This window comes from Sturnira hondurensis, unplaced genomic scaffold (assembly GCF_014824575.4).
Source record: "Sturnira hondurensis isolate 20B ecotype Veracruz unplaced genomic scaffold, ASM1482457v3 Scaffold0006213, whole genome shotgun sequence".
Lineage (NCBI taxonomy): Eukaryota > Metazoa > Chordata > Mammalia > Chiroptera > Phyllostomidae > Sturnira > Sturnira hondurensis.
The window spans coordinates 2,105,150-2,129,736 of NW_028078844.1; the positions used below are offsets into that span (position 1 = coordinate 2,105,150).

Below are 24,587 nucleotides of genomic sequence, written 5' to 3' on the forward strand. Positions count from 1 at the left end.
GAATGGGGGGAAGGTACAGGTACAGAGAATAAGAAGCATAATTGGTAGGCATAAAATAGATGGGGGGGAGGTCAAAATGGCATAGGAAACAGAGAACTCAAAGAACTTATATGTACAACCCGTGGACATGGACTAAGGGGTGGGGAATGCTGGAATGATTGGGGAGGAGAAGATGGGGGATAAAGGAGGAAAAATTGGGAAAACTGTAATAGCATAATCAATAAAATATACTTTAAAAAAGTAAGAAGAAAATACGATTCATTGAAAGCCAGATTTTCAAGCACTTTCCTTTTTAAAAAGTTCAGTCTCACAAGATTTCAGTAAAGAATGAAGATAGAGCACATAATAGAATTTTACTTACTCTTTGATTTTGTAATGTTCTGCTTTATAGAAATGTCATCAGGTAAGAAAAACAGTCCAGACAGATCAAAAGATGCAAAAACACAAAACAATGCTGAACCAAACCACAGGAGAGAGCCTTTAGCAGGTTCTTACTGTTTCTGCAATATTAAACCATTTCCTCAATCAATTTTTTGAAATTTGTGTACCTTCCAAAATTAGATGTGACAGCAAGGAAGAAAATTCCTCTGTTGTTACTCCCTTTGACGAAAACCAGGAGATATGAAAATGCATGCAGATGGAAGAATTATTCTAATCATGAGTACTCGAAAAAGATGTAACGGGAAATATGCCTTAATTTAGAAAACCAACTCAGGTAGGAATTATTTGGAGGCAGTCGCTATAGTGATTGCCACTGACTCATTTATTCCACCAAAATAAGGTATGGGAAAGGAACAGGCCAACAAGATGGAAAACTGCATAAAGACAGGTTATCCCTGAAAATCTGAGCCACATTCCTTATGTACTCTCAGAAAAATTACAACATGTGATCTCTATCTCATGCATGCCTAATGGTTAAGATTTTCTTCATGCATTCCTGGGACATTTAGTGTCTGGTATACTAAGATGCTTCTTCCCAGATTTTAAAGTCAATGCATTATAAGAATTACTACTGTGTTGGCTATATTAGAATTGTAACTAAGTACCATCGTTTTCTACATTTATTATGCCACATAAAAACTAGCAGATTCTCTGCCCAACAGTGTATCAGGACCGTCTGTCACCTCTATTCTAACAGCCAGCAGGCAAGCTAAAAGAAAGAAAAAAGAAAAAGGAAACAAACCAAAAACAGCAACAGCCCTTTGGGTGGAAAAAAAATGTCCAGAGATTGATGGTCCGCTACCAATTTAATAGATAAACATTTTGTCCTATGGGAAAACATTCCTGGCTTGAAAAATATGTAAAAATTTAGACATTCAGCTTATAAAAACTTTACTATAGATGTTTCTAATCATGATTTACTTAGAAAGAGGTACATTTATGTTACCTGCTTTTAAGGAGATTCATTTTACTGCACATTTCTTTGTATAGTCAATGTGCTCACCAAACACCTATTTACCAGTTTTTCTCTTAATCTTTCTTCCTCCGTTCCTTCCTCTTTTGAGGGTTAAATACACAATTTACAGAAGGAACCTAATAACAAAAGGGGTCAAGGAACCCTCCCATCCCAACTGAGATCCCATTCATCAAACTCAACCCAAAAGTTATGGAAGGATTAAAGAGAAACTACACAATTTTATAAATGACAAACAACGTTCCATTCATTAAACATCATTCATTAAAAACATATGTACATTCAAACAGCACACAACACTGTATTCTTACAGCCACATAAACAGAAAAGACAGGAAAATATATATATAGGAGGAGGCTTTATGATTAAAAGCTAAAGAGAGAAAAACAATCCAACCTAAGAGAAAGAGAAGGCAACAAAAAAGGTAGAGCGAGAAAAAGAGCCAAAAAACAAAGAGGGGTTCATTTCACTTTATAATTTTTCTTTAATATGAGGTTTGTCCAGAAAATGGTCCAGCCATTGTTAATAAAACAAGAACAGTTTTCAAGACATCATTGTAACCTGGCAGCTAAGAAGAGTGGACTGGAATGCTCATGCGTGAACAATGACGACTTCACTGTACTAGTCAGTGGGGAGCGGTAGAAGCCATTGAGTGAGCATATTTACTGTGTGACTGTCACATTCAAAATGACTGAGTGAGTAGAGAAACGACTGCATCAAATTTTGTATTAAACGTGAACATTCCTCCACAGAAACTATTCAGATGATTCAGAAGGCCGAAGGTATGGGAACTGGTGGTTGGCAGCTTCATCACAACAATGCACCCACTCATGCATCACATCTTATGCAGAGTTTTTTGGCAAAACATCAAATCACCCAGGTGGCTCAGTCCCTCTAAAGCCCAGATTTGGTGCCCAGCAACTTCCTGGCTTTTCCCAAAACTAAAATCACATTTGAAAGTGAAGAGTTTCAGATCATTGGTGAGTATCAGGAAAATATGATGGGGCAGCTGATGGCGACTGGGAGACCTGTGTGTGGTCCCAAAGTGCTACTTTGATGGGGACTGAGGCATCACTGTCCTATACAATGTTTCTTGTATGTTGCATCTTCTTCAATACATGTCTCTATTTTTTCATATTACATGTCTGGATACCTTTTGGACATACCTCGTGTTTCACAACACCACATTAACCCTTCAGCAAACACAGCCTGAGAAGCACCACCCTAACAGTTTACAATTTCAGCTACTATGAAATTGTTATGTTAATCTTATATGATTTATACTTAGATTTTACTTTTAATGAAAAAAAAATAGGCCTTCCTAAAATGCAGGAATCCCTGTCCACACTGAACTTTTACTGAAGTACCAATTAACCTACAAGTATAGACTCAGGAGGGTTGAATTCTCTCTCCATTCCCCCCACCTGGCCTAACTCTCACAGGTCAACCAACTGGCAAATCACACACACAGGCTCAGGGCACCAGCAAAGCAGGAGTACTTTAAGAAACAATGTTTTAGAAATAATATATTTCCACAAAAGCAATAAGGTAGTCATGGGGGGGCAGGGAAAACAGGTCTTAATAATATTGTATTCTTTTTGTCTCAAATTACGTATGAGTGGCTGAAGGGAACACAATCTCTTCAGTGCTTAAAACTTCCAAGGGTCTTAACCGAGCAGCAGTAAGAGAAGAGTGCCTAACCACTCTATGTGAAATGTAACATCCCACCCTCTGAATTCTGCCTTCCCCGCTTCATTTTTCCCACAGCACATGTCCATCTTCTCCCACTAGAATTTAACCTCCATGAGGACAAGATATAGTGACAATGTTCTCGATGCCTGGCACCTAACAAGCATTCAGTAAATATTTGCTGATTGCTTGGGTGCCTGGTATGTTGTCCCTAAAGACAATTTCTCAAACAAAAACAAAAATACTTGACACAAAACCAGCAGTGTCTGAAAAATTACTTAGTCTCCCAAGGGGAATGCAACCATTTACATGTGTAAATGATAGTAAATAATAGTATCATTTCCCCTTTTGTGTATGGTTTGTTTGGTTCTCATTACTCTATAAGGCCTAGCCTGAAAAACATGTAATAAAGAAAAAAGTAGCCTGTGGTGATGATACAATACTAAAATATAAAATATAAAATGCCAAAAATAAAAGCTAAAATGGATAGCTTACTGAGAATGTAGATGCAAAAATCAAACTAAAAAACAAATGCCTTGCAAAACATGATAAAAAATCAAAATCATAATAATTTGGCTACAAATAAGTATTGATTTTGAAAACTCAAAAGCAGATAACAGGTAAAGTTGAAAAGACCACATGATGCCAAAAAAAATAAATAAATAAGGCATTAAGCCTTTTTTATTTCTATTTTAGCTAAAGAACCAATAATTTCAACTTTCAGCTCTACTGATTGGGTATAGTACTGTGCGCGCAGAAAGACAGAGAAAAAAATCCTTTATCAGCATCTAGAATTCTACTTACTGCATCAAAGGGTTCCTCACATTTGACACATATGCCATAATACTTCCAATTTATTATATCTTTAAAAAGCATGCATGCCCTGGGAAGGTCACTTGGTCAGTAAGAGTGCCATCCAGGTGCGCCAAGGTTGTGAGTTCAAGCACATAAAAGAATCAACCAACAAATGCATAGGTAAGTAGAACAAAAAGTGATGTCTCTTTCTCCCCACCCCCTTCCTCTCTCTCTAAAATCAATTTTTAAAAAAAAGCATGCAGGTATTTTAATACCTGCAAACATATTCTTATTTAAGTTTTTACATCATTACTATTAGATACTTTCACTTACTATCTAAATTGTAAAGGTTGGCCTTCACAGGGATATCATTCAGAGTCAAAAAAATTAAGATGTTTAAGCTCATGTTTACAGAAACTTCCACAATACCTTTTCATTCATTATAACTCAATCAGATACATCTGACATAGTTTCAAAATACAGGTTTCCAAGAATAACCCTACATATGAATTCTATAATTCGCGGCAAACAAAATTATCAAAGTAAAAGAATAAGAAATTTAGTAATTCACTCATTCATTCATAAAACATTTATGAAATCTGCAACAGGAGCTAGACATTGTACCAGGTCCTGAAAACACACTGGTCCTTAAGACATTAACTTCAAGGATTTTAGAATCCAGGAGGGAAGGCAGGCAAACAAACAATTCTGTGTGACAAGGGCCACAAAACAAGTTAAAACCCAGGGGCCATACACTAATCTTTAAGGACATCTTGGAAATCAACAGGGAAGAGACCAATGTCATAAGCAATACACATACACAGAAATGATATGAGGGAGTATTCAAAAAATGGAATTATCTTCTGAAGATGGCCCCCTTGTAATACAGGCTTTCCCTGCTAGGTGACTGTTCTGGGTACCCATCTGTATCACTATACCAACTGGTGTTGTTGTGAGAGGCTGTGTTCAGTTTCAGTGAAGTTTTTTTGAAGAGTCTTTCAATGTCCTTTGCCCATTTCATGACTGGTGATGTAGAGGTGCACCTACCCACCCCACACAGAGTGCTCAGCAGTCCTTGACCAACCACGCATTACTCCCATACCCCACCCTCCCTATTCACCCAATCTCACCCAGAGCGACTTTTTTTTGGTTTTTTTCCCAGGGTGAAAAAAGTCCTCAAAGGGAAACATTTTGCTGATGTGGAAGAGATAAAACAAAAAACAGCAGAGGCACTAAAAGGCATCAAAATCAACAAGTTCAGAAACTGTTTTGAGCAGTGGAAATAATCTCCATAGGTGTATTACATCAAATGGAGAGTACCTGAAGGTGACTGGAGTGACTGAAGTTGAAACACGTAAGAATAAATAAATTTTTTATATATAAATCCTGGGTTTTTTGGGTTCCCCCTTGTAAGTGGCCTTTTAAAAAGAGGTGTTTGCTTTCCATTTAAGACACTAGACTGGTGCACAAATGCAAATGTCTTATTAAAAGTAAAATTCATGCCCTGACCAGTGTGGCTCACTTGGTTGGAGTGTCATCCCACAAACCAAAGGGCTGCGGGTTCAATCCCGAGTCAGGGTACATGCCTAGGTTGCAGGCTCAGTCCCCCGTCAAGGCCATGTACAAGACACAACCAATGTTTCCCTCACTCTCTTCCTCCCTTCCCCTCTATAAGGATGCCCTCCAGTGAAGATTTTTTTAAAGTAAAATTCATGTTACAGAGATTAAATTGTTGTAAGGAACACCTATAATTTTTAAAAGAGAAGTAGTATAATAAGAATCATAATGAAGTAATCCTCACACTCATAAACCCTGAAACCCAATCATACTCCTTGATGTTATAATCATGACTCTGGATACTTTAATAACATGCATCAGAATACCAGTAAATGAGAAGATTAAAGTTCTTATGAGTTCCCAAATTTTAAAAACATGAGAATTCCTTGGCACCTATCTCCAAATATAGAGAAAAGGGGGAGAATACAATGCAAAGAAAGTCACTTAATAACTTTCTCCTAGTTCTTGCTTTCCCATAGTTGCCTAAAAGCAACAAAGCAACACATAAAAAGCAATGGGGAATATTAGAAGACCCTCCACTGGGAGTACACTTACCTGTAAAGCTTTATTCTCTTTAAGGTCCAACCCAAACACATTGTGCCGCTTCACCTTAAAGAAATCTGCACCAAGTCCATCTTCCTCCTCCTCCTCCTCATCATCACCATCTCTGGCCAAGAACTGCAAAGGAGCTTCCTTGTCCTCTGGTGACTCATCAGTGCTAGGAACAGAACGACCGTGATGCCCTTCAACTTTCCTCAGTTTCTCTTCTATTTCTTCTTCCTCTTCTTCTTCATCACCAATGCCATTAGCCAGTTCAAACTCTGTCCCTTCTGGTCTTTTCCCACCTTTCTGAAGGATGGACATTTTCTCATTGAAGTAGGCTCTAAATTCTTCCACTTCATCATTGGTGAGGGAGGCANGAAATCTGCACCAAGTCCATCTTCCTCCTCCTCCTCATCATCATCACCATCTCTGGCCAAGAACTGCAAAGGAGCTTCCTTGTCCTCTGGTGACTCATCAGTGCTAGGAACAGAACGACCTTGATGCCCTTCAACTTTCCTCAGTTTCTCTTCTATTTCTTCTTCCTCTTCTTCTTCATCACTAATGCCATTAGCCAGTTCAAACTCTGTCCCTTCTGGTCTTTTCCCACCTTTCTGAAGGATGGACATTTTCTCATTGAAGTAGGCTCTAAATTCTTCCACTTCATCATTGGTGAGGGAGGCAGCCCCTGGCTCACTTACTTTATTATCTTGGCTCACTACCGATTCTTTGCTGGGTTGTTTCTGCATTTTCTGAAGAAATCTTACCCGTGGTGCCACAGCAAGACCAAGAGACCTTAAATATGGGCAAATAAAAACAGTTATCTCAATACACTCGTGGCATGTTTATGGTTATTATGAACAGTCTCTCAAGAGCTGAGATCTATTTTTACAGCATTTATCCAAAGAAAATGTTCCTCTGAGATACAAAATCTTGACAGGTTAGATGATCCAACAGGTAAGCCAGAAAATACTGACTACCTATCATAAAACACTGAAGACACCCCCTTTTTCATTAACAGGTTAACTTGTCATAAAAAGCATGAGATCAGGAACAAAAATAATTCAAGTACTAGATCTACCTATTTCCAGTTTAACCCTTTCAGACTCAGCTTCTTCAAACATGGGACAACACCACCTACCAGATCTACTTTACAATTATTGTGGAGCTCTGCACTACTAACCATATGAAAACACTTTATAAAATGTAAATACTAAAGCTGGAAAATACATGACCACGGGAGCACAAAACAGTTCTCTACAAAGAAAAAACGCCAGTATCATCCTCCTCCTTTCTTAAAGACTTAATATGACATAATCACTCTATCAAAAAGATTCTTAAACCAGAGACCACAAAAGAAGAAAAAATTATTTTCTCCCTCCAATAACAAGATTCACTTCATGATCAGCTTCTTAGTTCCCACTGATGGATTGGAAATCAACTCTTAAAGCAAGGTCTGCTGTAAAAAACACCTAACATTACAACATGAACCCACTGTCTTTTTCCTGTAAGACATGATTCACAGAAAGTGAGAGGTATAATATGTACAGTGTAGATTCATAAATAGGACTATTAAGGTTTAAGTCCTGGCTCTGTCAGTTACTAGCTATGTGATCAAAGGACATTACTCTCCCTATACCTCAGTTCCCTCATTTGCAATATGGTGTGATGAGTACCTACATCATAGGGTTATTGTAAGAATAAAACGTTCACAGATACGATACACTTAAAAATAGTGCCTCACATACAGACTGCCACTACTGAGAACTTGTCATTATCACTGCTGTAGGGGCTATGGATTAGGATCACGAGCTCATATTAAATCACTTCTCTCACTGTATAACAGTTACATTTACATGTCTCTCTCAGCTCCTAAAACTTGGAGCTCCCTTCAGGTAGGAATATATACTATACCTCTTTGATTTTAACAACACAATAAACTGCACATAATAAGTATTCAAACCATGTTTCTTTACTAAAATAGTTTTATTTTTTAAAGTATATTTTATAAAGTATATTGATTATACTATTACAGTTTTCCCAATTTTTCCTCCTTTATCCCTCTTCCTCTCCTCCCCAAATCCTCCAGCATCCCCGACCCCTTAGTCCATGTCCACGGGTTGTACATGTAAGTTCTTTGAGTTCTCTGTTTCCTATACCACTCTTAACCTCTCCCCATCTATTTTATGCCTACCAATTATGCTTCTTATTCTCTGTACTTTTCCTCCCCCGTTCTTCCCCTCCTCTTCCCCACTGATAACCCCCTATGTGATGTCCATTTCTCTGATTCTGTTCCTGTTCTAAGCTTAGTTTTTGTTTTCGTTGTTTTTCTTTCCTTTTTTTAAGTTCAGTTGTTGATAGTTGTGAGTTTGTTGTCATTTTTCTGTTCATAGTTTTTGATCGTCTTCTATTTCTTAGGTAAGTCCCTTCAACATTTCATATAATAAGGACTTGATGATGAGGAACTCCTTTAACTTGAACTTATCTGGGAGGCAATTCATCTGCTCTTCCATTCCAAATGATAACTTTGCTGGATAGAGTAATCTTGAATGTAGGTCCTTGACTTTCATGATTTCAAATACTTCTTTCCAGTCCCTTCTTGCCTGTAAGGTTTCTTTTGAGAAATCAGTTGATGGTCTAATGGGCACTCCTTTGTAGGTAACTCTCTCCTTTCCTCTTGCTGCTCTTTAAGATTCTCTCTTTATCTTTAATCTTGGGTAAGTTAATGATGATGTGCCTTGGTGTTCCTCTTTGGGACCACTTCTTTGGTATTCTCTGAGCTTCCTGGACTTCCTGGAAGTCTATTTCTTTTGCCAGATTGGGGAAGTTTTCCTTCATTATTTGTTCAAATAAGTTTTCAAGTTCTTGCTCTTGTTCTTCTCCTTCTCGCACCCCTATGATTCGGATACTGTAACATTTAATGCTGTCCCCGAGGCTCCTAAGCCTTTCCTCATTTTTTTGAACTCTTGTTTCTTCATTCTGTTTTGGGTGAATGTTTATTTCTTCCTTTTGTTCCAAATTGTTGATTTGAGTCCTAGTTTCCTTCCCATCCCTGTTGGCTCCCTGGATATGTTGCTTTATTTCACTTTGGGCAGCCTTCATTTGTTCATTTTTCAACCAAGTTCAATCAGTTCTGTGACCATCTTGATTACCAGGGTTTTGAATTCTTCATCAGATAGGTTGGCTACCTATCTCCTCACCGCTTAGCTCTTTTTTCTGGAGTTCTGGTCTATTCTTTCATCTGGGCCATATTTCTTTGTCTTGGCGCACCTGTTATGTTGTAAGGGGGCAGGGCAACCCTATTTGCTGCATTGTGACACTGTCTAGGGGGAAGAGGTCAGAGAGGAAACAATGCAGCTTGCTTACTTGGTTCTAGCCCCACTTTCCAAAGTAATCTCATGTGAAATTAAGTTTCTCCTGCCATGGCAACCCCCACCCTAGTTTGCAGCTAGCTTTGAGTCTTAGCTTCCCATTCAGCCAGCCCTGCCTCACTTGGGCAGTCTGCCGCCTCATGGCAGGCCCTTTCAGCCAGGCCCACCCTCGCAGTCTGCAGCCTCTCTGGGGGACCTCTTAGCCAGCCCTAGGTCCACCTCTTTGCTGCGAGTCTCCTCTACCCGCCTGGCTGCCCATCTCCTCCCTATCGGTCTGGCTGAATACTGCCTTAAGTCCTTCATGGTTGGAGTTCTATGCAGTTTGATTTTCTGGCACTGCTGGTTGTTTTCTGTTTTTTGGTTTTAGATTGGTTGTTATCCTCCTTTTGGTTATGCTAGGAAGCAAAGGATTTCCACCTGCATCTCCATCTTGGCCAGAACTCTCTTCATGCACAAACCCACCCTAGCAGGCAGCTCTGCAGAATAGTAAAATAATTTTAAACCTTTATTATAACCTGTATACATACCATTGCTTTAAGTATCAAAGTCTTCTAAAAAAATTATAGGTCAAGAAAATTATAGCTCTATGAGTAAACATCCACAAAAATTAACTAAAAACAAATTAAACTGTATCAATAATTTAGGCTCCCAAGTTAACTTTCTGCCTTTCCTAAGCATCATCAATAAAAAGCACCGGTCTTCAACTATAAATAGATGAGATTAATTGGCATCTGTGGCAATAAAATGCCCCCTGCATAGGGTCTCACTGTGTTAAGATCTCTGTCTCTCATGTTTGCTAATCTCTGAGCTAAGTCATTTAGAAAACCAGGAGAGAATTTATGGAGCAAAAAATATTAGCTAATAACCTAAACTGTGCTTTGTACTCAGACATGGTAAAACTAGTAACTGGCACATGAAGAGATGAATTAAAACATATTATCTACGCCATGTTGTTTCCATCCGTTACCCAGAGAGTCAGTGGCCCTACTTCTGTTATCTAGCACTTTAAATGGTTCTAAACGTTACAACTGACAAATCACCTGTTGTATCATATTTGCAATCTAACATGAAGAGTACAAAGCAGCAGCTCACCCAGATATAAATCTTTATTAGACTCAATTTAAAGGTAGAGACACTCAAATTCCTGGAGAGCAGGCCAACTATACAGACTTTGCCTTGAAATACATACAGTATTTCATCACAGACTGGGAAATTTCATGCTGAAATTCAAAGTATGATTAACCTCAAGGGTGCTTCTATTGGATTTTGTCAATGCTTTTTCCACAGGCAGAACCCCATTAGAAAATGGACACTCATTTATTGCTGAAAAAGTTGGGAAAATAATTCTGTAAATACTAAGCCAAAACAAGACCAAGAGTCCCATTTTCACATAACAGTAACCTCAGTTACTAAACAGGGACATTTCCCATGGTAATAGTTACCTATAAGAAACTATACTTACCTATGAGTACCTATGAGAAACACCAAGACACAAAGAATAGCTAGGTAATAAGCAGTATAAAATAACAATTAAAAATAAGGGAAGAACTGACGAAGAGATTTTTATTCAAAGCATGAAAAGAACTATCTGTTGTAATGCAGACCAGCATTTCAGAGAATAAAGAGGACTGTAGACATCTAAAGATTTCAAAGAATACTTATCGACTGCTCTCCATCTTCTTTAAGACCAAACTACAGGAACCTACCAGGGTAACTTTAAGGACTTTATACTTAAAAGAAAGAAATTTCTTCCTGATAAGAACTGAATGCTCAATTAGTTTTCCAGTTTATAGAATCTTCTTCTTTACAGAACTTTAAAAGACTCCCTTAAGCCTTAGGCAGAGTAGTTTAAACTAAGACTCTCAGAGAACCAGATTTCAAGGAAATTCCCTCGAACTTTGAGGATTCACAATTAGAACTATAACATGAATACTTACAAGGCATATTCAGGTATAGGTAACTTGTTCACATCAAATATTTCTTTATCCTTCATCAGATATACTGAACGTATATAGGAGACAAAACACTGTAAAACAGGTTTAAATATATGACATAATAGTCAGAAATAAAAAATGAATTTATAAATCCAACAGTAGTGAAAAACCTCAAAAATAGTTTAGTATATCCCCCATTCCACAAAAAAACCCTACTTTAAAACTAATATTAAAAAGACTTTAAATTTGGTTTCATCAAGCCAACCCAACACAGAATATCACCTTCTCAGAAAACTATTCTAGAAGTTGCCATTCAGATGCAACATGATATAATGGGGAAAAATACAGGCTTTGGAATAATACAGATGATAATCTGAGCTCCATATTTTACTTGCTGAGAAAGTTTCTTATTTCTTTGTCAGTTCCCTCATCTGTCAAACAGACATAATAGCACCTTCTATTATGAGAATTAAATAAGAAAATGCATGTAGAATACCTGGCTTATCTTCCAGAATACAGAAAGTATCAATAAGTGCTCATTTTTAGTAATAATTATTACTGTACTAGTCAAAGGACAAGTTTTCTAGCAAAACGCAGTTTTACTGTATCTAATTAAATTCAATTTAATAAAATCATGACAGGGACAAGTTTACTCCTAAAGTTTATTCCTTTTCTATTATAATTTCAAGTAATTCATCATTATAATTTCAAGTAATCTGTCCTCATGCAATATATTCTTCCATTTGTTTTTTTTAACTATCTTTATTGCCAAGAACTATACAAACCAAAAATGAAACATGGTCAGTTTGTGAAACAAGCAAGCAACAAAGATTATAAAACACTCTAAATAGGCATTTTTATTTTTAGATCTTAAAATTAATTGTTATAAAGTATATTTAATTCTCATTGTATATTTCTAAACTTCACATTTTCTCTAACTTTATACTAATCCTTCCTTCAAACCTTTTACACAAATCTTCATACCATCTTCCCTGTCTATACAGGCATGATCGTGAATGACCAGTTCAATTTTTCCCCTAAAACATCACAGGGGTGTCCAACCCATTGCCTGAAGGCCACATGCGGCCCAGGATGGTTATGAATGTGACCCAACACAAACTCCTAAATTTATTTAAAACACTGAGATTTTTTTTTAATTTTCATTAGTGTTTGTGTATTCAATGTGTGGCCCAAGACACCTCTTCTTCCAATGTGGCCCAGTGACATCAAAAGGTTGGACACCCCTGGAAGAAATCACCCAAGTTGCTTATCACTTTTGTTCTACCCAGATTAAAACCAAAAGCTAGAAAATCACTTCTATGAAACTAGAAAGCCTGCTGCTGCTGGGAATACAATTAGCCATTCTGCTAAGCCATGCGTGAAACCCAATAAATCACATCATTTATTTCAATATGCTATTCTATAATCTTTGTTCTGGCAGGCTTTTTTGTGTTTTGCACAAACCAGTGAAACGATATCCTTCCAGTGTTTCATATTTCCCAATTCATAACTAAATGACCTCCTAGGTATGTGGTAAGTCACAACATATCAGAATTTATATATATTATTTTAAAATGGACGTACTCTATCCAAAGCTTTTAAAAGAAAGATTTAATTCCTAGCTTAAAGCATGTCCACTAAACAAAACAAACATGTCTATTCTCATATAAATGTCCAAAAGGTCTAAAAAAAATGTGTTTAAAGGGCTTTTCATTAGATTTCAGGTGAAACGAGCTTATAGAAGTCCAACTTTGAATAGTTCTTTATTTGGTTTTCTTCTATTGTGGGGTTCATTTCTCCTGAGGTTATCATGAAGTTCTGAAGGAAGGCAGGTTTGAATTGGAATCTGAAGTCTGCCACTTAATAGCCATGTGGCCCTGGACAATTGTTAATTTTCTGAAAATACTATATACTCATCTATAAATCTAATCAGTATCACCTACCTCACACGTTTTTGGGAAGATGAAAACAATTCACAAACTGTCACATAAAAGTCATGTCATGGCTAAGTACCTGGCACACAGTAAGCATTCAAATTTTAGCTTTCATCATGTTATTTGAAGCACGGTGATGATAATTTGATAAAATAGAACATAATTTTTTAAGCATAAGAAAGATCTGTTCTTTAAATAAAACTTCCTTGCTGAAAATATCCAGTTTCAAAACCGTAACGGAAAGGCTTGGCTATGACTGGTTTTCGGCTTCAGCTCTTCTTTATGAGAATGCCCTTTCTCTGTCGCCTCTCCCTTTTTCCTCCCACTTCATCTGCTGAAATAGAATCAAATCCCTGAATCCCTGCTCTCTCCCTCATTGCTGACATATCCTGGTAGGTGCAGATGTAGATGTGGTATGCAGAGCTTGTGATTATAAGTAAAAGGGTGAAAATGAAGAGTTTGTAACAAGGACTCAAATATTTGTCAACTCAAAGACTGGATAGCTGTACTCATAATGCAAATTAATTTCACATGTTCCTTTTCAAAATAATCTACTGCTGGGAACTCTAAGAAATAAGTTTAACTAAAAGTAACACTTTTTTGTACATTTGCTAATCAAAAGAATTTCAAAGTCCACAAAAGTATTTAGCAAAATTAAGTTCTATTTATAGATTAAAGTCTCAATCCTAAAGACAATTTAGGAAAAGTGTTATGCTTTCTAGAATTTTAACTTAATATAAGAAGAGATGTTAATCTTACAATCAAGAAAGCATAGTCAGGCGTTTTAAGCTTCATAGAAGAAGTCAAATGTTCATAACTTTTCAAGTATACTAGAAATTAGGTCACTATGCACTTAAAAATCATCTTTAAGAGGACTTTCTATGAACAAGTAAAAGACATTTTCCCAGGTTACTATAGGAAATATATATATACTTCTCATATATATAATATATATAGTGTAATATATGTATATTAATATATACTGTATATAGTAATATATAGTATAATATATATAGTCTTTTAAAAGTTTAAAAATATATATAACATATAATTCTTTTAACAGTTAAAAAATAAGCAAATCTTACTTGAAAATTATACTACTTGAATATCTGAGGCATAACCATGCAACCAGAAGTATGAGAAAATGATTAAATTTAACTTTATTATACATATGCTCCATTCCAATGAAGGTATCTAATTCAAAAAATAACTTACCCTTTGAGCTCTTTCCTTTAAATCTTGATCTTGAGCTAAAAATGACTCCAGTTTTTTCTGGACATCTATAAGTTTTTCGGGATTTATTCTTTGTAACAAAAAAATAAAGGTTAAAGTAAGACATTTCAATTTTGGAAAATGAAACTAGTACAGGGCAGGATTTTCCTGTTTTCCTTAGTACTTTTATATCTATAACATTATTTCTCATCTATGAGCCAGATTAAACTGAAATTACACTAGACAGAAATTTGACTCTCTTGCATATTATTAATAATACAGGAAAAAAGAAATGAAAGATCANTCTATAAGTTTTTCGGGATTTATTCTTTGTAACAAAAAAATAAAGGTTAAAAGTAAGACATTTCAATTTTGGAAACTGAAACTAGTACAGGGCAGGATTTTCCTGTTTTCCTTAGTACTTTTATATCTATAACATTATTTCTCATCTATGAGCCAGATTAAACTGAAATTACACTAGACAGAAATTTGACTCTCTTGCATATTATTAATAATACAGGAAAAAAGAAATGAAAGATCAAAGCTCTGTAAACACCCAAGCTGAGTGAGTGAAAAATACTAAGGTTAATAAATAGCACAATCAGCACTGGTAACTTAAGTCTGTAAAGTTAGAAAGTAGCCTTTTGTGGGAGATGAATCACCGATGAAATGGAATAAATGAAATCTAATGTCATTTGTATATTACTAGTTTCAGTCAAATATCATAAAACCAACTTCAAAAAAACAAGTGACCAAGGGATATTAATATCATTTTCCTTTTCTGAATATTAGGCATAATATAAAAGAATCGTTACTTAACTCTTCCAAGTTAGGCTACTGAAATAAGTGAAATTCTTATGAGGGTATGGGTTTCACATAAGAAACCCACTTGTTTTCCTGATTTTAGACTGAACTGCTTTGTTCACACAAGGCTGAAGTAATAATAGGCACTGGTAGATTAGGTGGTTTTAGTCAGGTATTTTTTTTAATTACAGTAAATTTCAAAATATACGAAGGTATAGACAACTTTCACTCAGACCATTACCACCTTACAGCCAATGTTGTTTCACCTAAAGCCTTTCCTCTCCTACCCCCAATTAAACAATCTTCCCAATTATTTTTCTCCAAATAAACGCCAGGGTATTTCACAGACCCCCCAAAAAACCTGACTAAAACCACCTAATCTACCAGTGCTCTACAACTGAGCCTCTGTTCAGTTCTACTAACACTCAATCCAAATATCTTCAATGACAGGGGACTACAATCCTCTGAAATGAACAAATAACCCTGAATATTTTCATCTAGGAGGTTTAGGTCTTTCAACCATCAGTGTCTCTTAAAGCCAACAAGTTCTATTTTTTATATTATTTGCTCTACCAACAACCTTCTAAAAAAGTTAAAAAACAAACAAAAAAGTCACAAACCAAACAGTAGAACATATTAGAGAGAGGAGGGAATCAGGCATACACAATTAAACAGAATAATTTCATGCCTTCGTTATCTCAACAATAACATCATGACACAAAGTAGTTCCTACTTGATCTCCTTCACAGGCACTTTCTTCTGGAGAAGCTGCTGTATCATCCCTTTTTCTTCTGAGGGGAGCAAAATTAATAAAGCTTCACCATCCTCTTTATACCTAAGCAAAAAGCAAATAAAATCTCTTCCACATCAATAAAATCTACATTTTCTATTTTAACAGTTTGATGATAGGCAACATGTGAGCAAGTTCACCTAACTTAGTAAGCAGTAGAAATACCATTTCATTTAACTCCTATGGCAACAGAAAACTGGGACTCTAAATATCTTTTTAAAATTTTCATCACTGCTTTTTATAATACCTAGTGATTTTGTGACTATACCACAATAGAAGGCTTAGACCCTAGAAAACAAATCAAACAAAATTTTTTCATGTCTCATTTTTATTCTGAAATGTAAAGCTCTTCTGAATTAAAGTAGTTGAAATATAATAGTATATTAGTAGTTGAAATATAATAGTATATTAGTTTCACATGTAGAACACAGTGAAAGAGAGCACCACAAAAAGTCCACCACCCATGTGTCATCAAAGTCATTGTGATATTGACATTATAAATATTCCCTATGTTGCACTTTATATCTCCATAACTTATTTGCAAGTGTGTACCTCTTAATCCCCTTAACCTTTTTGCCCATACCCCCACTACTCAACCTTGTGGCAACTATCAGTTTTTCTGTATCTATGGGTCAGTTTGTTTTGTTTATTCATTTTAGTTTTTTTAGATTCCACACCTAAGTGAAATGAAAGAGTATTTGTCTTTCTCTGACTTAACTGCACTTAGCATAATACCCTCTAGGTCTATGCATGTTGTCAAAAATGACAAGCTCTATTTCTTTTTCAAGGCTGAGTAATAGTCCATTGTGTTATGTGCATGTGCACACACATCCACTTCTTTATCCATTCATCTAGTGATGAACACCTAGGTTGCTTCAATAACTTGACTATTGTAAGTAATGCTTCAGTTAACATAGAGGTGTGTATATCTTTTTGAATTGTTCCACTTCTGGGGGCTTATCTGAAGAAAATTGTTGGGTCCTTCTTTGTCTCTTGTTATATAGCCTTTGTTTTAAAGTCTTTTTGTCTAAGTATTGCTATCCTAGCTTCTCTCTTTTTTTTTATTTCCATTTTCAGGAAATATCTTTTTCATTCCTTTATTTTCAGTCTCCATGTATCTTTAAATCTGGAGTCTCAAATAGGCAGTATAGGTAGGGGTCTTATTTTGTTTTGTTTTGTTTTAACCATTCAGTTATCCTGTTTTTGCAATGCAGCACTTAGGCAACTTCATTTAAAGTAATTATTGATAGGTATGTGTTTATTGCCATGTTAATTGTTTTCATATTAGATTTATAAGTGGTTGGTCTACTATCTTTACTATATGTTTGCCTTTACCAGTGACATATTTTTTCACATATTTTCTTATTTCTAGTTTTTGCCTTTTCTTTTCCACTTAAAGAATTCCCTTTAACATTTCTTGTAATGCTAGTTTCATGGAGAGGAACTCCTTAAACTGTTGCTTGTCTGAGAAAATCTTGATCTCTCCTTCAATTCTGAATGATAACCTTGCTGGGTAGAGTATTTTTGGTTGTATGTTTTTTCTTTCATCATGTTGAATATATTAAGCATGCAAAGTTTCTGTTGAAAGGTCAGCTGACAGTCTTATGGGAATACCCCTGAATGCAACTAGTTGTTTTTCTCTTTCTGCTTTTAACATTTTCTCTTTAACTTTTAACAACTTAATTATAATGTATCTTGGTGTGGGTCTCTTTGGGTTCATCTTGTGTTGGGACTCTGTGCTTCCTGGACTTGATGTCTGTTTCCTTTGCCAAGTTAGTAAAGCTTTCAGCCATTATTTCTTCAAATGGGTTGTCTGTCCCTTTCTCTCTCTTCTCCTTCTGGGGAAGGAGATTCTAATGTTAGTATACTTGATGTTGTCCCAAAGGTCCCTTATGCTATCTTCCTTCTTTTAAATTCTTTTTTCTTTTTGATCTTCCAGTTGGGTGACTTCTACTATCCTGTTTTCCCAATTGCTTATCCAATTTTCCTGTGTCATTTTATTTGCTGTTGCTTTCCTCCAGGGAAATTCATTTCAACTGTTACATTCTTTAGTTCTGTTATGTCCTTTCTTAGAACTTTCATATCTTTTTCAAGTTGCTGAAGTTCTGACTTGATTTTTTTCATCTGTCTGGAGAGTTGAATGAGCATCTTCATGACTATCACTTTGAACTCATCTAGTAGACAGTGTACTTCAGTTTCATTTAGTTCTTTTCCTGGGGTTTTGTCCTGTCTTTTTGTTGTTGTTCTTTAGAACACATTCTTTTCTACCCTCATTTTGCCTGTTTGTTTCTGTGTATTTGTATTAGATAGGTAAGCTAAATCTCTTGATCTTGAAAAAGTGTCCTTATTTTCCTGTGGGACCCTTATTGAGAAGATGTCCCCCTTGTTACCAGAGCCAGGTGCTCTAGAGGGTGAACTAGTAGAGCCTCCTGTTGTGGCTAAGCCACAACTTCTATGGACACACTAGCAGACAAGGCTGGTATCTGGCCTGCTGGCTATGAGACCTGGCCACAACTATTGCAGGCTCACTGGTGTGCAAGACAACTCTTCCAGGTGGCTGGCTGCAAAGTCCACCCCAACTGTTACAGACACACTGCTGTGTGCTGGTGCTGAGTGATATTGCCCACTATATGTGGCAGGGCAGGAAGTATTCTGGAGTGGTGCTACCCTGGGCAGGTCCTCAGGTAAAGCCACGGTGAGACAAACAGTGTCAGATGTGGCACCTGCCAGTGTCAGACCAGCCAGATTAAAGAAAGGGAAAAAACGGTACGCATCAGCACCTGTGACATGAGCAAGTTCCAAAAGATCCCTGTCCCTCCAGCACACACCCTAAAATTAGTCAATGTATCACCTTCACATGTGGCCTAGCTGCTTTTCAAACTGTTCCCTCTGTGCCAGAACTCGGAAAGAGCCCAACCTGGGTTTCCTACAGCCTCTCTGGTTTTCAAAGCCAAATGTCATGAGGTCTCCACTTCCTGGTTCAGGTCCACAGGCTAGGGCTCAAACCCTTTGCTCTTTGGGGACAACAACCTCTACAGTTGTGATAACCCTCCCACTCGTGAGTCACTATGTGAGGAGTAGGGAGTAGGGTAAGTCCTGACTAGGCCTAGTCTCTACCCACCTACCCTTTTCAAAGTGGCTTTTACTTTATATCTGTACTTGTAGAAAATCTGTTCTGATAGTCTTCAGGTGGTTCTCAGAGATAGTTGTTCTATATGTAGTTGCAGTTTTGGTGTCAATGAGAGGAGGTGAGCTCAGGATCTTCCTACTCTGCCAGCTTGAACTTGAATCCAGGAGCCTTGCTCCTAAATGCCAATTTAGCTTGTCCATGAAAACTTGTTCCCTGTGGTTGGTGCACTGCCCCTGCAAGAAACGTGCCTCTGGACAGGATCGCCCGAGTCACTGCCCCTAAACAGAATTTCTTAAATAGCTCTTTACCTATAGCAAGGAGACAATTTCTCATTCAAGCCACTAGAGAAGTGATTTTCACCTAGTGGTGCACCAGTGTGCCACGAGAATTTTTAAAACATGCAGTACCTGACTATTCAGTCAGGGGCACTGACCTCTTTTCCCTTAGACTCACAAATAAAAAGAAAAAAAATGACAACAACCAACACAACAAAACTGAGAATATCCAATGTGAATGAATCAAAATTATGCCTATATTTTTGTCAGATTGGCAAAAAAATGTATTTGTGTATGCTACAAAATTTTAGCAATTAGTTTGTGTATGAGATGTGAGGATCGTCTGATCTTGGAAGCTAAGCAGGGTCGGGCCTGGTTAGTACTTGGATGGGAGATGTGATGAAAAAAGTTGAAAAGTGCTGCACTGCTGCAATATTGCTGTAATAAAGTTAGTCATTTAATAAACATGAAACCCAATACATTAATGAAATCTAATCAGCTTCGCAGAGACTTGACTGATAAGAAATGGATCTCTACCCAGGTAAAAACGCTTGCCTCTAATCCATGTACTTCTTTTCCCTTACCTAGTAAAATCTTATTTCATGCTGTACCATCAGAAATTTCTAAATAAGCAGGCCAGAGGGCACCCACAGTTACTTAAGCTTCTTGTGCTATATGAATACAGATTTCCCTGATACCTTAGTGTCAGCTATTACATCAAGCAGTAAGACACCATGGAATTGGGTATTTGTGGAAATTTTTTTAAAGACACACAAAGTAATCTCAAAGTACTTTCTTCAGGGTTCATTCCATAAAATAAGAGGGGCACAAGTTCTTATAGTTAACCAAATAAACTATTAACTGAGCAACTGTGCCAGGGAAAAACCAAAGAACAGAAAGAAATAGAAGATGACTATCCCTGTCTTCAGTGACCTAACAATCTAGTTGACTAGAAAAGACACTCATACACAAAAGCAAGAGATTTAAGAAAAAGCCCCCAAATGGTAAACGAGTGTCAAAGCACAACTACAAGCAATAAATGCCATGAGCTCAGAAGTGAAAATAGACTACTCAGGTTTAGCCAAAGAAAAAAGAAACACAGCAGATGGAATTTGAGGTAAGTCTTGAAAATGGAAAAGGAAAAAGCTAAGGTATCCCAAAGGGGGAGAATGGCATGAACAAAGAAACAGAAACCAGAAAATACAAGGCAAACTGAGAACTAACAAGAGGAGAAACTGAAGCCAGTATATACGAGTAAGCAGCAGGAGAGACAGCTGTAAAAGTACACTAGAGTCTGCTTTGGGAGAATCCTTGGAAGCCTCTGTAGAGAGACACTGAATAACACCGTATATAAGCAGAATTTTATCACTGAACACCGGAGGGAAAAACTTGTTGACTTATTATTCTACACTATAAAGATGGAAGGGCAATTTTTACCCTGCATGTTGACTTTTTTTCACTTCTACAGATGAGGTAAAACACCAGTGTAATACCTTGATAGAAGTTAAGTGTGTGTGTGTGTATCTTTATCTGTACACAGGCACATAGAAAAGTATGAAATAAGTCAAAACTGTTCAAAGTTTTAAGTTAATTCATAATTTTTTTTAAAAAAATTAAGGAATCACTATATTCCAAGCACTGAAATAGAGTAATAAAACAGACATACTTCCAGCTATCACAGAGCTCACATTCTACAACGGACATCAACACAAGTAATAGTAAAATGGTGTGAGTATTACAGTAGACATACAGAAAGCTCTGAGAATATATAAGGGAGAGTCCTACTGAATGTAGTCTAGGAGTCAAGAAAACTGCTCTAAGGAAATGACCTCTATCTAAGAGCTGAGACCTAAAGAACAACTAGAAATTTATCAAATATTATAGAGTCAATTTTCCGAGGGGCAAAGGCAGCAGTTGAGAAAGTCAAGTTTTGTCTTCTTTATGATTATTTGCTTTTTCCAGATTTTCTACATGCATGTGTATTAAAGAATAAGGCCGAACATATACTGGGTGGGGCAAAGTAGTCTGCACTTACACTTGTGAGTGCAGGAAACAGTTTATTCTTCTATTATTTATTATGATACTACTTTTCCACATAAACAACTGTAAACCTACTTTTGTCCCATCTGTATTTACTACTTTTACTAAGTAGACTTCATAACTGAAAAGCTAGTAGCAAATACCTTCCTCATTGTATTTTAATACAGACTAGTATGACTAAATGTTTCGTCTTCATTTCCTATGAAGAAATACGAATTTAAGGCATCCCCCTAAGCACTATTGGACTAAACTAACTGTGAAGGCAGAGATTATTAATATATGAAGTAGTGAGGCAACAGCCTGAGAAGACAAGATATCTAAGAGACCACAAGTCTAAGATATCACAACTTCCGAGGCTCTAAGATTTCACTAGGAAATGGTTCAGCATCAAAGAGGGCAGAGATCAGGTAACACAGACCACTATGCAATACGTTTCCTAAAATGCCCTCAAGGCAGCTAGAATTGAGGTAAAGTCAGTAAAACACTTATTCTGTGTGGCCCAAAGAACAATCAGGAAGGAGGGAGATCAGTGGATTAAAGATAAGCAACACTTACTTTTAACATCCTACATCCAAATTCTGAGATGGAGAGAAAATAAATAGTCCCCCACTCTACACAGGACCAGAACTGTGGCAAAAGGATAAAGAGAAAGCTCTGGGATATCAAAGAGGCATCCACTAAAGGTCTCTGATCTTCAGATTGACTCATAAGCTGGAATAATAAGTCTAATAGTCTATATCTATCTTATTTGCCCATTCATGCTCCTAGGAAGAATCTGGGAGAATGAGTCATGATTAAAGTCATAAGAGGGCCATAACCAAACCTTTTAAAACTATAGCTAACAGAACACACACACACACACACACACACAGAGGCTAAATGAGGTTAAGACAGACCCCAATACTGAAATTTAGAAGAAAAAGATTCCCAAAGAAAAACGGGGAAAATGTCCAAATGAACCCCACAAGGCAAGTATCTAATAAAAAGACCACTAGCCATTTTATTTATTTTACATCACACACAGCTTTTCCCAGAAACAATGAAGCACAGATTATTTCCCACACACTAACTCCCGGTAAGCTTCTATTTCAAAAATAAAAGCACTTTTAAAAAAGAAGGCATAAGCACATTTCGCTTTTTTTAATGCTTACAATAACAGTTTATTTTTATTTACCCATGAGCTAGCTTTTAGATTTCAAAAGCAATATCCAAAGCCCAAGGCTAAGTGTATGTACAAAGAGAAATAAATGTACTTTATATGACCTACATTTTAAAACTCCATATATTTAAAGAAATTATTCTAAGAAACATTCTAAGCGCCATATATTAAGCCCAGAATCTGAAACAACAAAAATCTCATCTTCATCATCAGCATTAATACTTTGTTACATTTACATAGCTCTTCAGAATGTACACAGAGCTTCATTTGACGTTAATTTGCCAAACTTAAAAGCATCCAAACAATGGAGGAAACAAAAAATAAAGTTCTGGAAACTTCAAGAAGAGGGAGTGAGATGTTAGGGGGAACTGATCACTACATGTCAGAGACTTTTAATTTCCAATTCATTGCTTTTTTCAACTATACCAGGATTCCCTCCAGAAAGAAGGATCCCTCAACAGAATGATCCCAATCGTCTGCTATCCGAAAACCTGCCTCTAAATCCTAGAGCTCACTAGTGTTTCTAACTAAAATAGGAGACCCAGTCCTTTGGCTTTTGGAGCCCAACAGCAATACTTCCATTTGAAATAACCTGCAAACAAACTATGGCCAGAGGAAGGAGAAAAAGTCTTACCATTCTGGCAACAGTCTGCCATCTGCCCAAGGACTACTAATCCTCAACTACTTCAATTCAGATTCCGCAAAACAAAGTCCATTCTAGCTGAGTCTTTCAGTGCCCTTTAATAAACTGCTCATTCGTTCCTCTATTGCTGTGTTCAAGACTGCCAAGCCACCCTCAGTTTTCCAAACTTGGTTCTCTAGCTTGGAGAAATTATAAGAGTATATTGAAAATAATTCTATTTTCATAATTTTTTAAAAATGCACAAACATACCACACATGAAAAAATTCCTAGGTGGTAGGATTTGGGTATTTGTTTTGCCATTTTCTTAACTGTGTATAGTGAATAAGCATTACTTTTATAATAAAACACACATCCTAGTACTACCAATATTACTACCTAGTACCTAGTACTACCATTATTCTGACCATTATCTTTGAAGACATGTACAAATTTGCCTTCCATACCTAACATATATATCATTTATACCTAAAATCTCATCATTAAATATTTAATGCATAGACAAATATAAAAGAATCATGAGGAGTTGCATTACTACAGTGAATTTTAACCGGTATGTCACAAGAATTTTTAAAATATGCTTGACTATTTAATCAGAGGCACTGACTTTAAATTATCTCTTCCCTTCAATTACCAAATAGAAAAATAATAACAGCCAACACAACAATAGCCATCCAGTGTGAGTGAATCAAAATTACACCTATTTTTTTTATCAGATCAGCAAAAAACATTTTTTTCTGTGTGTCACAGAATTTGTTTATGTGTGTCATGAGGTGAAAAAAGTTGAAAATCGCTGCATTAGTAGATAAAATACTAAACTTGGGGTTAAAAGAACTAAGTTCAAATCCTAGTTATACTATTTAAAACCTTGGATAATGAGTCATTTTATCACTATATATCACCTTTTTTATCTATAAGTTATACAAATTTAAATGATATCATCTAAGTCCTTAAGGATCTAAAATTCTATTCCTGCAACTACTAATACACTAGTCACTGCTCACAATACAAGTCTGATCAAGAGGAAGAAAAATGGAGACAACTGTTGGTCACATTCTGTATTCCACTGCTCTTCTTTTCTCCCCTCCCTGCTTCTCCTATTGGCCCTGTGTCTCAGCCTCACCCATGGCAAACAGCCTCAAGAGTTCCTGCCACTGTGGGAGCACGGTGCAGTCAGCCACACAGACAGACAGTCATAGGAATCAGAGTCCAACTGTCCTGTTCTCCTGGCACATGATACAAAGAAATGCTTATTCCAGGAAAAAGTGCATCCCTGACTCACAGAATATCTAAAGACTCTAC

The 24,587-nt window shown here is 36.6% G+C and overlaps 1 protein-coding gene across 2 annotated transcripts in view; it reads right to left on the minus strand.

Annotated features, from left to right (window-relative positions):
• Nucleotides 1–24,587, minus strand: part of DDX10 (DEAD-box helicase 10) — a 268,659-nt gene that overhangs the window by 198,903 nt on the left and 45,169 nt on the right. Inside the window, exons 10-14 of one of the 2 annotated variants that reach the window (XM_037047693.1) lie at nucleotides 15,984–16,085; nucleotides 14,450–14,537; nucleotides 11,304–11,392; nucleotides 6,680–6,790; nucleotides 6,011–6,374 (exon numbers count right to left, since the gene is read on the minus strand). In XM_037047693.1, the coding sequence (XP_036903588.1) occupies nucleotides 6,011–6,374; nucleotides 6,680–6,790; nucleotides 11,304–11,392; nucleotides 14,450–14,537; nucleotides 15,984–16,085 (754 nt within the window). Of the gene's footprint in view, nucleotides 1–6,010; nucleotides 6,375–6,510; nucleotides 6,791–11,303; nucleotides 11,393–14,449; nucleotides 14,538–15,983; nucleotides 16,086–24,587 lie in introns of both variants that reach the window. The other variant, XM_037047694.1, reaches the window with a different exon arrangement.